General features: G+C 38.4%; 1 protein-coding gene across 1 annotated transcript; it reads right to left on the bottom strand.

Annotated features, from left to right (window-relative positions):
• Positions 1 to 11072: 11072 nt before the first annotated feature.
• On the bottom strand, positions 11073 to 12731 carry LOC130949646 (uncharacterized). Its single transcript, XM_057878308.1, has 2 exons — positions 12337 to 12731; positions 11073 to 12264 (listed from the first exon to the last, which is right to left on the bottom strand). The coding sequence occupies exons 1-2, from the start codon at positions 12729 to 12731 to the stop codon at positions 11073 to 11075; spliced, it is 1587 nt and encodes a 528-aa protein (XP_057734291.1).
• Positions 12732 to 13085: the final 354 nt, after the last annotated feature.

Genomic DNA, 13085 nt, shown 5'->3' with positions numbered 1-13085 from the left:
GAGTTATCCATCAGAATCACTAAAGGAATGCATGAGGGTGGATGTAGTGGATATTGCAATACAAGAAACCTTTGAGGAAACAACAAAGGAAGTGACAGAGGAGCAGTTCACAAAGGATATTGAAGTTAGTGACATCAAGGCTGCTGAAACAACCATGCCAAGCATGCCAGAGAGAGTGAAAGGAGAGAAGGAAGCACCAAAACTTGAGCTCAAAGCATTGCCCCCTAATCTCAAGTATGCATACTTGGGTAGTGGTGAGAGCCATCCTGTTATCATTAGCGCTGCCCTGAGCCAAGAACAGGAAGAAGAATTGATCAAGGTGCTACAAACTCATCAAGATGCCATTGGATGGACCCTAGCTGATTTGAAGGGGATAAGTTCATCCATATGCATGCATAAAATCTTATTAGAAGAGGATGCTAGACCCTCCATTCAAGCTCAGAGAAGATTGAATCCCGTCATGAAAGAAGTGGTACAAAAGGAGGTCATGAAGTTATGGCAGGCAGGGGTAATCTACCCCATTTCTGATAGCCCATGGGTTAGTCCCATCCATGTAGTTCCCAAGAAAGGTGGCATAACTGTGGTGCCAAATGAGAGGAACGAACTCATACCCACAAGAACTGTTACTGGGTGGAGGATGTGCATAGACTACAGGAAGCTCAATGAAGCCACCAGAAAAGATCATTTCCCACTTCCATTCATGGATCAGATGCTTGAAAGGCTTGCAGGACATGCTTACTATTGCTTCCTGGATGGATACTCAGGCTATAATCTGATAGTAGTTGATCCAAGAGATCAAGAGAAAACATCATTTGTTTGTCCATATGGAGTGTTTGCGTATAGACGCATGCCCTTTGGATTGTGCAATGCACCTGCAACTTTCCAAAGGTGCATGCTGTCCATCTTTTCGGACATGATCGAAAAGTTTATTGAAGTTTTCATGGATGATTTTTCTGTGTTTGGAAATTCTTTTCCTAGCTACCTACACCACCTTGCCTTGGTGCTTAAGAGATGCCAAGAGACCAACCTAGTATTAAACTGGGAAAAGTGTCATTTCATGGTCACAGAAGGAATAGTCCTTGGCCACAAAGTCTCCAATAGAGGCATTGAGGTGGACAGAGCTAAGGTGGAACTCATTGAAAAACTACCTCCACCAAGTAATGTCAAGGCAGTTAGGAGTTTTTTGGGACACGCTGGATTTTACAGAAGGTTTATTAGAGACTTTTCTAAAATAGCCAAACCTTTGAGTAACTTACTTGTCTCTGATACACCCTTTGTATTTGATAAAAATTGCATGCTAGCCTATGAACTTTTGAAGCAAAAACTTTCCTCTGCACCTATCATTGCCCCACCTGATTGGAACCTACCTTTTGAACTGATGTGTGATGCATCAGACCTTGCTATTGGGGCAGTGTTAGGACAAAGGAAAGACAATTTGGTACATGTGATTTATTATGCCAGTAAGGTCTTGAATGATAACCAAAGGAATTACACAACCACCGAAAAAGAACTCTTGGCAATAGTCTTTGCATTTGACAAATTTAGATCCTATCTCATTGGATCTAAAGTCATTGTCTTCACTGATCATTCAGCTTTAAAATACTTACTTGCTAAACAAGAATCCAAACCAAGACTTATTAGATGGGTTCTTTTGTTGCAGGAATTTGATATTGAAATCAAAGACAAGAAGGGTGTAGAGAACAAGGTGGCAGACCATTTATCAAGAATACCATGTGAAGAAGGAAGCACACAAAGCACACATATAAATGAGTGCTTCCCTGATGAACAGCTCATGGTAATTCACAAAGCACCCTGGTTTGCAGACATAGCAAACTTCAAAGCCACTGGGAGTTTGCCGTTGGAATTTAACAAGCATCAAAAGAAGAAATTAGTAAATGATGCCAAATACTTCATCTGGGATGAACCATACTTGTTCAAAAAATGTTCAGATGGCATACTCAGAAGATGCATATCAGAGGAAGAAGGAAGAGAAGTCTTATGGGATTGCCATGGCTCCACTTATGGAGGACATTTTGCAGGAGAAAGAACAGCAGCCAAGGTGTTGCAGTGTGGTTTTTATTGGCCCACTATCTTCAAAGATGCAAAGGAACTGGTGAAGCATTGCCATGAATGCCAGAAAGCGGGGAACCTGCCAAGAAGAAATGAAATGCCACAACAATTCATTCTGGAACTTGAATTGTTTGATGTATGGGGAATAAATTTCATGGGACCCTTTCCCACCTCATACTCAAATAATTACATTCTTGTGGCAGTAGACTATGTCTCCAAATGGGTAGAAGCAATAGCAACTCCAACCAATGATAATAAGGTAGTCATGAACTTCCTCAAAAAACACATTTTTTGCCGTTTTGGGGTTCCAAGAGCAATCATCAGTGATGGAAGAAGCCACTTCTGCAACAAACCATTAGAGGCATTGCTTCTAAAATATGGAGTCAAACACAAAGTAGCCACACCATACCATCCACAGACAAGTGGGCAAGCTGAAATATCTAATAGGGAACTCAAAAGAATCCTGGAAAAGACTGTGGGAACTTCAAGGAAGGACTAGTCGATTAAGCTAGATGATGCTCTTTGGGCATATAGGACAGCTTTCAAAACACCAATTGGAATGTCTCCTTACCAACTAGTATATGGAAAAGCTTGCCATTTGCCACTGGAGTTGGAGCACAAGGCATTCTGGGCCTTGAAACTCTTGAACTTGGACAGCAAAGCTGCTGGAGAAAGAAGGATGCTGCAAATTCAAGAGTTGGAAGAATTCAGAGCTGAAGCTTATAAGAATGCCAAAATTTACAAAGAAAGAGCAAAGAAGAAGCATGACAGCAACATAGCCACAAGAAAATTTAAAGAAGGACAAAAAGTATTGCTCTACAATTCTAGGTTGAAGCTATTTCCAGGGAAGCTAAAATCAAGGTGGTCTGGACCATTCCTTGTCACCAAGGTCTCCCAATATGGACAAGTAGAAATCATGGAAGAAAAGTCACAACGAACCTTCACTGTGAATGGTCAAAGACTCAAACATTACTTGGGAGATGTGGAGGAGAAGGACAAGGTTAAATATCACCTCAACTGAAGAAGACAACCGTCAAGCTAGTGACGTTAAAGAAGCGCTTGTTGGGAGGCAACCCAACCTGAGGTAATACCCCTTCGCTGTTTCTTTTATTTGTTTCAATAAAAAGGTGAAGTAGTTTCTGTGCATTGCAAAGAATTAAGTTTGGTGTTTCACACCAAACAATGAATTCGTGGATCAATAATTCAAAGGGGAATGTGTGACTCTAAGTTTGGTGTTCCACCATACAGATCAACTGAACACAACAACCTTTGAATTATATGAAAGAAACAACCATTCTAAGCAATCACAGAAATGCTTAAAATCCTTAGCAGCAACTTCATTCCAAGGAGAATTCAAGGATTCAGAGAGCAGAGGAGTAAGTAGGAGACTAAGTTTGGTGTTCACACACCAACTTAAAACTCAGACACTTACCCATACATAGTTGAGCTAACCACTCAAGTGCTTGAGAAGCAAGCAACTTCATCACTCTTTGCAGGAAAGGAAACAAGGATCTTAGAAAGAACATGAAGCAACAACTAGGAGAAGAAGGAGAAATCGAATTGTTTCCTGGCAACAAAGAGAAAACAAGAAATTTCACAAGGTGGTGTTGTTCCTTGACCATTCCTTAAAAGGCAAACAAAAGCATGTTAGTTCTAGTTTAAAATGTAATTGTTGAATCTTTCTGGAATGTGAAGTTTTTAGTATGTTTGTCTGTTTATTGCGTTGAATAAAGTGAATGCCTATATGTTTGGATATAACTTCACCTTCTTAAACAAATGCTTGCCATGCTTGTTCTGTTTCCAAAAATAAAAGAAAAGTTTGAACAAAAGTAATTTGGCTCAATTAGTGACAAATCAAGTAGAATTAAGTGGTGGTATGCATGCTTGATTGTTTAGTCAGCTCACTGGAAATTGAGTGTAGAAGTATCATTCTTTTTGTGTAGAAGTTGAATACTGTCTATGGATCTTGATGAATAAATGTCTTTGGCCATGAAAAAGAAAGAAAAAGAAGAAGAAAAAGCCACTGAGAAAGGCAACCAAAAAGCAAAAGAATTAAGAAAATAAAGCTAGGCACCAATGGTTTGAACTTCTGAGACATATGCCTGTGGTGTTTATGTACTAGGATCTGCTTGGATGAATAGGTTCTGAGGAGTGTTTCAACACTTGGTAACTTGGGTTAACTAACCCGGGATTATCAACCAAAAGTCCATTATCAAGAGCAACCTAAATACAAAACATTTAGTCACACAAAGAGGTGCTGGGCACCAATGTCTCAAGAAGAAATGTGAACTAAAATGCCTGTAGTGGATATGTGTAGTGCACTGATAAGAAAAAGAAAATGCCAAAGGCTTGTGCAACACATGACACTAAGCAAACAAGGAGCAAAGGAGCTCTAAGAAAAAGAAAAACAAAGAAAGGAAAAAGTGCCAAGGACATAAGAATAACAAGAGGCCATAGCAGTGTTTGATGGATGCAATAAAAAAAGTGATAATCCTACCTGATAAGAATGAAAAAGTGATGTTGCAACTTTCTGCATAAAACCCTTCTGATGAACTTCAAATGCTTGCTAATATAGCCAATGTAATTGCTTTTTGTTTCATACTTTCTTCCCAAATAACTCAGGACTTGCTTAGGGACAAGCAAGTATTAAGTTTGGTGTTGTGATGCCAAGGCATCTTAGGCTAGTTTCACTAGCATTTTTCTGTTAGTTTTAGTTGTTTTATGCATTTTCTTGAGCTTAAAGTAACCAAGAATGGTTAAATGAACAACAAAGTAATGAATCATCCAAACAGTATAATTTTGATGCAACTTCCATGAGTTTTTAGTTATATTACTTGAATGCTATGAATGTAAGATTTCTCATGGAATTTTGCAAGACTTTTGATGCAATTGTTTGGATGATTTCAGGGAAGAAGAGGCTAGGCAAGGAAGCAACAAAATCAATAAAGGAAGCTTAAACTCCCAAGCCATATAATGCTGAAAGTGGCGTTTAACCTCCAGTTTAACCTTAAACTGGAAGTTAAACGCCAGAATGAGAAATACACCAAAGCTGAAATTGGCGTTTAACCTCCAGTTTAAGGTTAAACTGGAAGTTAAATGCCAGAATCATGGAAGTTGAGAAATGCTGAAACTGGCGTTTAACCTCCAGTTTAACCTTAAACTGGAAGTTAAACGCCAGAAGGAGAATAGCACCAAGGGAGCATTCCCACGTTTAACCTCCAGTTTAACCTTAAACTGGAGGTTAAACGTGTTCGACCCACATTATGCACCAGGAAGCCATTTCCACGTTTAAGCTCCAGTTTAAGGTTAAACTGGAGCTTAAACGTGTTCGACATTCACACTCCTGGGCTACCTTCTTCATTCCCACGTTTAAGCTCCAGTTTAACCTTAAACTGGAGCTTAAACGTGTTCGACCTCAAATTGCCTCCAGGGTTGCTTTCTTCAATTCCACGTTTAAGCTTTAGTTTAACCTTAAACTAAAGCTTAAACGTGTTCGACCATACCACACTCCATAGTTGCTTTCTTCCATTCCCACGTTTAAGTTTCAGTTTAACCTTAAACTGAAACTTAAACTTCAACTTAAACGCCACTTTTTGAAAGGGTTTCTGGGCCAAGTAGATTGAAGTTTAAGTTAGCATTTGAGCACAAACTTCAACTTAAACGTATTATGGTATGAAACCCAATTGAATATCATGGTTTATGGGATTGGGCCTGAAGATTTGATGAGTCTGGAACTTCAATTTGTTGAGTCTCGTGTTATTACTTGTTATTCACTAAGTTTGCTCAATGAATGTTACAGAATTGGATCACAGCCTCATCAGGATTATGGACCATAAACCTAAAGCAAAAGGAAATCAGGGAAAGGCCTCAAAGCCCAAGAAACGCAACAGAAGCTCAATTTAGAAAGTGTATAAATAGGATAGAATTGAAGTTAGTTAGGACTTTTGGACACTTGAGAATTTTTCATCTTTTTGTAATTGAATTCAGAGCTATGACTCACTAAACCCCTTTCATTGGGTTAGGGAGCTCTATTGTAATTCAATGAATCAATAATAGTTTTATCTTCTTCTTCAATCTTTTCTCTTGAATTTTGTTAGAAAGCTTCTCGATCTAACTCCATTGGGTAGTTGTCTTGGGAAAGAAACTACCCATAATTGGAATCCTTCGGAATCTTGGGAAAGGAATGGAGGATTCATGCTAGAGAAGCTTTCTCACAGTGAATTGAATTGGGGTTTGGATGGATATTGTGACATGTAATCCTACCAAATTGTGGTTCATGAAACTGTGTGGTATAATCAGTGATCGAGCATCATCTCTTCTTATGAACATTTAAACCAAGGGATTGGGAATTTGTTTGTTTTTAGAGAGAATTGGTGAGCCAAGGGATTGGGATCCAATCATATAAGATTGCCAAGCAAAATTCAATGAATGCATTGGTTGAGGAAGAGATAAAAATGGTTTGATTCGGAGATCTCAATATCTCTTAACACCCAATGAACTCCCCATTTCTGATCTACACTTTCTATTTACATTCTGCAATTTCCATTCATGCAATCACCCCCATCCCTTTTTAATTTCAGCACTTTAACTTCTCGCTCTTTAATTCATGCAATTTAAGATTCCGCAATTCTCATCTAAATCTTGATCCGCTCAACTAGAACACACTTCTAATCTGAATTGCTCATTCAACCAATCCTTGTGGGATTCGACCTCACTCTATTGTGAGTTTTTACTTGACGATAACCGGTGCACTTGCCGGAAGGAATTTTGCCGATCGTGCAATTTTCTAAATCGTAGCATATCAAGTTTATGCACATCATTATATCACATTGAAAAATAGAACTTGATAGATGACTATACAAAGGTTTTCAACCACAATTATTTACAGAAGCAACCAAAACCTATGGATAATTCAATTTTTCCAAGTAGTCCACACCACAATTAGTGTTATATCAGTTGCATCCTATGCAGAACTGTATCAAATTTATAACTGTTTCCAGATTGAAGGTTTAAAGAATCAGGTCCCCTACTCAAGAAACAGAACAGAACCCCACTTCCAAATCAGAAGCATCAGATGCAGAAAAATTACAAAAGAAAATTCAAGGGAAAAAAAAATAAAAAAGGAGCCATTCACCTTCTCCTCTTCTAAACCATAGATTCAGTATGGTCTAAAAAGCTATTCTGCCATTCACCAGAAGCTATGCATATAACTTTCAGATAAAAAATAATACCTTTGCAATGAGATAAAAAAGTAGCTAGCCAAGTAAAAAAGCATATAGACATCATAATGCTGAAACACTTAATAAATTTTATTTTAATAACAATCATTCAGATCCAATCAGTAGAGCTGCTTCACATTAATAACTAAATACCATATTGCTCTTTCAATAGTCAAATAGTTTCACATGAAAATTCGACATATATAGTCTTTTACCTGGATTAGAGGATGACTCCAATAATAGATTAATTTTATGAAACCACTTTCTGGTACTTGTGGGGGTCGATTCTTCACCATATCTTCAATAGTATCATAGGGAACGAAGTGCTTTTGCTTAATCTTTCCTTTGAATCGCTTCCAAGCATCTCGAATCGTTTGCATTACCCACTTTTCTCCACTGTCTGGGAGGAGAAACTTGGTCTGCATGATTATAGGTAATTGTTATATGCTCTTGTGCTGAATAAAAAAACTGAAATCAATAATTACCAAGTGTCTTACATTAACATAGTCCCACATGAACTTCTTAGCTTTAGGAGGAACAGCATGCCAACTAGTGTACAAAAGACTAACGAATCTTTTATTTCTACCAATAGTGCCAACAAAACTAGTTAAATTAGAAACACTTTGGTCAGTTGGTCCTACGGGCTGTCCAAGATCAAAAGTGACTTCTTCCCGCTGTTCCATAGTCCTTGCATAAATCTCCTTGCAAGTTGTTTTTCCACGGGTTTTCTTCTTCTTTGGCTCTCCTAGTTTCATTAATTGGTCAACATCAGATTATGCTTAATTAACTCGAGCTCAAAAAGCATATAAAGCAAACAAGTACACAAATATAAAAATTATAAAAATTATAAATCTGACCTATATAGTTGATCAAAGCACACAACTTTTAAGTTCATTCCACATGATGGACTTCACTGAACTACGCATTGCAAAACTACATCAATTGCATCCATCAAGGCACACAAAACTTCACTTGACTTAACCACTTCAACAAATTCACTAAACTACCATAGCAAAACCACAACAATTGGATCAATCAAATAACAGACAAGCTTCTATTCAAATAACGCTAACTCCACCAGCCCTCAATACTTGGACCATTAGATCAATTAGATCAACAATAGCACACAAACTTCGAATCAACTAACACTATATTTACCAGCTTCAAACAACTAGATCTACCACTCCAGTTTTTCTATAACAATTTTTTAAAAAAATAAATATTTATCATCAATAGAAACAGAGCAAAACAATACCTTCTTCATCATCAATGTCCTCCATCACATCTTGATAATAGTCTTTATCAAGTGCCACGCTTCGTTCCCCGTCCTCACTTAGTTCAGTGCTTGGTCCTTCAATTTCCACATCTATCCCATTTTCCTTTAAGAATTCGTCAATTGTTGTAGCCTTTACTCCTGGCATCCTCTTACCCTTTGTTGATATTCCTTGCTCCAACATTGCACTTTTATTTTGTGGGGTAGTTTCAGGAGAAGACAAAGTTATGTCATCTTGCCCTGTTTGAGTCTCTTCATCTGTGAGTTGAATATTCTGCTGCTGCCCTATGTTGATTGTGAGTTGAGTAGAACTTGGATAACTCCGCTCTTGGCTTAGACTTGTTGACACGTCCTTGTTCATTTTATAAATTGCTTCGAGCTTCCTTGTAAGTTCATCTGCCTCCATGTTTGTAGGCTTAGACTTCTTCAAGCCTTGTGTTGATTTTCCACCCTGCACTCCATTCTTGAATTTCTCAGTAGTAGGCATAGTCAATAGCTCCTTTCTCTTTTTATTTTCTGGCTGTTGTGGTGGAATGTTTGGCTGTACTTCCAAGGTGGTAGGCGTGGAGTTAGTCCTTTTGCTAATAGAGTCAAATGTGCTTTGCAAATGACTAAAATCCAGCTTCTTTGACGTGGACTTCTTCTGTCATTTGGTTACACGCATCTCCAATTGACTTTCTGGTTCATCCACCCTTCGCTCTGATTTCTCCTTGTCATTAACAGCTGTAGCTTCCATTTCATATTTCTTGTGTTCAGTTACAATCCTTTGTCTCTTAGCCTCGAATTGTCTAAGCAAATTCTTACTTGATGTAGCTTTAAGATCAATAAATTCCTTATTCCTACACAAATAAATTAGTTAAGTAGAATCAATATACCCATCAAAATCAAGATAAGAAAAATGTAAGAGACTAACAAATTAACAAAAAAATAAGTATTACTTACAAATAAAACCGTGAAGAAGAAAACTTGAGTATACATATGTACATATTAAGCAAATAAATTGCTTAGGATGACCAATCAGAATCAGAATCTCCAATGAAGTCTGCCTCATATTCTTGGGCAGAAGTCACTTGGGGAACCGTCTCAATAACCGTGGGTCGTAAATTAGTCCTCTCCAGAATAAGTTCACCATCATCAGCTGGTATGGCAAGGCTCATTATACGCTCGTGTTGTTCACTATAGTGTGCTTGACAGGCCTCAGACTCAGATTCGTCGCCTGTTTTAAATAAGTCTCTTGGGACAGTTTCCATAACATAATGTTTGTTATGTTCATATGGATCTTGCACATAAAAACACTGATGTGCTTGAGATGCTAGTATAAAAGGTTCATCCTGGAAGCATTTCTTATGGAAGTGAACAAATGTAAGACCATACTTATCTCTCCCAGCATCGTACCACTCACACCGAAATAAGACAACCTTAAAACGCCCAAAATAGTCTAACTCTACTATCTCAAACAACCTGCCATAATAAGCTACATTGTCTTGGATTGGACTTTGATCTTTAGCACTTGAAAAGCTTGAAGTTAAAGCAGTTAATGTGACACCACTGTTTTGTGTTTTTCTCCTTGCCTCACGTTCCACCGTGTGAAACCTGTATCCATTAATTACATACCCAGGAAATTTTCTTGCAACAGAGCTTGGACCTCGAGATAATTCTTTTAGCCAGAAAGGCACATTTGGATCCCTCGCACGAGTTTCAAACCACTGCACGAACGTTTTGTTGTGAACTTTTGCTTTTCTCCATTTCGTTCCTCGCTGATTGTTAACCTCTTCCTCATGCTCTCTATAATTAATAATAGTTAGGTTTGATCTAAAAAATATGGGTGAACTTGATCGGAATAAAAAAAATTTAATTAAGTTACCTAACATAATCTGCCACTTCTTCACAATTGTGTAATACATACACATGGGCTTGAGCAATTGATCTGTCATCTAGATTAATTGGTTCTCCATTTCCCACGCCTAACGAATGACCTTTGTTAGAAAACAACTTTGATGGCACAACTTCGTCTTCGTTAGGATCATCATCATTCCGAGGCCGCTTATTAAGTCTTGTTTGCACACCTCCATGCAAGTATCTTGAGCAGAAAGTTAAGCACTCCTCAGCCAGATATGCCTCTGCAATAGAACCTTTGGGCCGACTTCTATTGCGAACATATGACTTTAATGTACACATGTACCTTTCTGGAGGATACATCCAACGAAACTGCACCGGACCTCCCAATCTCACCTCATTTGCTAAATGAATGGGAAGATGAACCATTATGTCAAAAAAACTAGGGGGAAAGATCCTCTCAAGCTGGCATAATGTTTCCACAATCTCTAACTCCAGTAAATCTATCTCTTCCAGTGTGATGAACTTTTTGCATAAGCGACGAAAAAAGGAACTTAGTCAAATCAACGGAATGGCCACATGATCAGGAAGGATGCTTTTAATCGGTATTGGCAGTAAATAGTGAAGCATAAAGTGAGCATCGTGGGTCTTATATCCAGAAACTTTTCTTTCTCCTAGATGTGTACACAGCGTGATATATTCGAAACACTGCCATCAGGTAGCTTTGTTGTCTTCAAAACACCACAAAAAACTGACTTCTCTGTAGCAGTCATAGAAAAGCATGCCTTTGCCAACTTTGTTCTCTTGCCATTATTCACCTCCTTTGGTTGAAGATTTTTCCAGATACCCAAATCTTTTAAGTCATATCGAGCATTCAAATGGTCCTTTGTCTTGCCTGGGATATCCAAGAGAGTTCCAATTACACTGTCAAGTATATTCTTCTCTATGTGCATGACATCTAAGTTATGACGCAGTGGGTTCTTGTGCCAGTAAGGCAATTCAAAGAAAATTGATCTTTTTTTCCAATTCCATGGGAAACTATTTGATGTACTTTGCTTCTTTCCAAAGACATTCTCAGCATTTTGTAGCATCTCAAAAATTTCGGGTCCTTCTATAACAGGTGGAGGGGGTCTTAATTCCTGCTTCCCATTAAAAGACCTTGTATTGGTTCTCCATGGATGATCCATGGGTAAAAAGACACGATGGTCCATATAAACTGTCTTCCGACTGTGTTCTAGTTGTAAGCTACTGGTATTTTTGTTGCAACAAGGGCAAGCCAACTTTCCCTTTGTACTCCACCCAGACAACATAGCATAAGCAGGAAAATCGTTGATTGTCCACAAAAGAGCTGCCCGCATTTGAAAGGTCTCATTCTTTGACGCATCATAGGTTTCGACTCCTTTTTCCCACAACAACTTCAAGTCTTCTATCAATGGTTGTAGATACACATCAATGTCTTTACCAGTTGATTGTGGCCCAGGAATAAGCAAAGAAAGCATACAATATTCGGGTTTCATGCACATCCACGGAGGCAAGTTGTATACCATCAGCATCACGGGCCACGTGCTCCATGAAATGTTCATGCTACGAAATGGGTTGAACCCATCACTTGACAAGCCTAGTCTAATATTGCGAGATTCTTTTGCAAATTCTTCATCGATTTCATCAAGATTCTTCCATGCCAAGCCATCAGCAGGATGCTTTAACGTCCCATCTTTTACGCGCTCCTCATCATGCCACCTCAGACTAGCTGCCGTCTTTGAGCACATAAATAATCTCTGAAGTCTTGGAATTATAGGAAAGTATCTCAGAGTCTTTGCAGGAATAGGACGACCTTTCTTGTCAGGTTGGTTCTCGCTATTATCACTGGAATTTTCAGTATATCGAGAAGTTCCACACACACGACATTGTTTTTCATCCTTTAGTTATTTTCTATACAGGAGGCAATCATTAGGACAAGCATAAATTTTTTTATAATCCAGACCTAAATCTCTTATCATAGACTTTGTCTTATGGAAAGATGAAGGTATGTTAATGTCAGGCATTGCCTCTTTCAATAGCTCAAGAAGTGAAGTGAAGGAGGCATTGCTCCAACCGTGCAAACACTTTAACAAGTACAGACGGATGGTAAAAGATAATGTAGAAAATTTCTTGCAACCCGGGTATAACTCTTGACTTGCCCCATCTATTAAATTGTAAAACTTTTTAGCCTCTTCATTTTGACCTACAGTAACACCCTCAGCATGAGATACATCTCCAAATGCATCATTAAGCAGTCCTTCGATGTCATCGCGTGCACCTTCTTCATCATCCGTGTCATCGTCAACCGCCATCGGGATTGCCCATTCGCCATGATTAATCCATGTTCTATATCCCTTGACAAATCCGTCGGCTATTAAATGGTCGAATACCACATCTCTTCTATACCAATTAATGTTACAACACCTCTTACAAGGACATTGAATTTGTCGTCCGTCCGGTTCTCCCTCAGAGTATGCAAAGTCCAAAAAACTAATAACACTATTGATATACTCTTCGCTATACCTCGGTAGATCCATCCAATCCTTTGGCATATCACAAAACCTAATCGATAATTATTAAATTTTTTAGGCGGAAAATTTATAAGGGGTCGCAAAGTGAAGATTAGAAGAATAGAGGAGGCAGGGTGTTATTCGCTACAAAGGAAA

Source organism: Arachis stenosperma, chromosome 9, assembly GCF_014773155.1.
Source record: "Arachis stenosperma cultivar V10309 chromosome 9, arast.V10309.gnm1.PFL2, whole genome shotgun sequence".
Taxonomy (NCBI): Eukaryota; Viridiplantae; Streptophyta; class Magnoliopsida; order Fabales; family Fabaceae; genus Arachis; species Arachis stenosperma.
The sequence above is the reverse complement of the archived record's forward strand: the minus strand, read 5'-3'. Positions and strand labels throughout refer to the sequence as shown.

Bases quoted from the DNA above. Each gene is read 5' to 3' on its own strand.
- LOC130949646 (XM_057878308.1), bottom strand. From the start codon at position 12,731: ATGGCGGTTGACGATGACACGGATGATGAAGAAGGTGCACGCGATGAC. The intron at 12,265-12,336 runs GTATAGAAAATA...TGAAAATTCCAG, and splicing joins TGTCCTAATGATTGCCTCCT to TGATAATAGCGAGAACCAAC.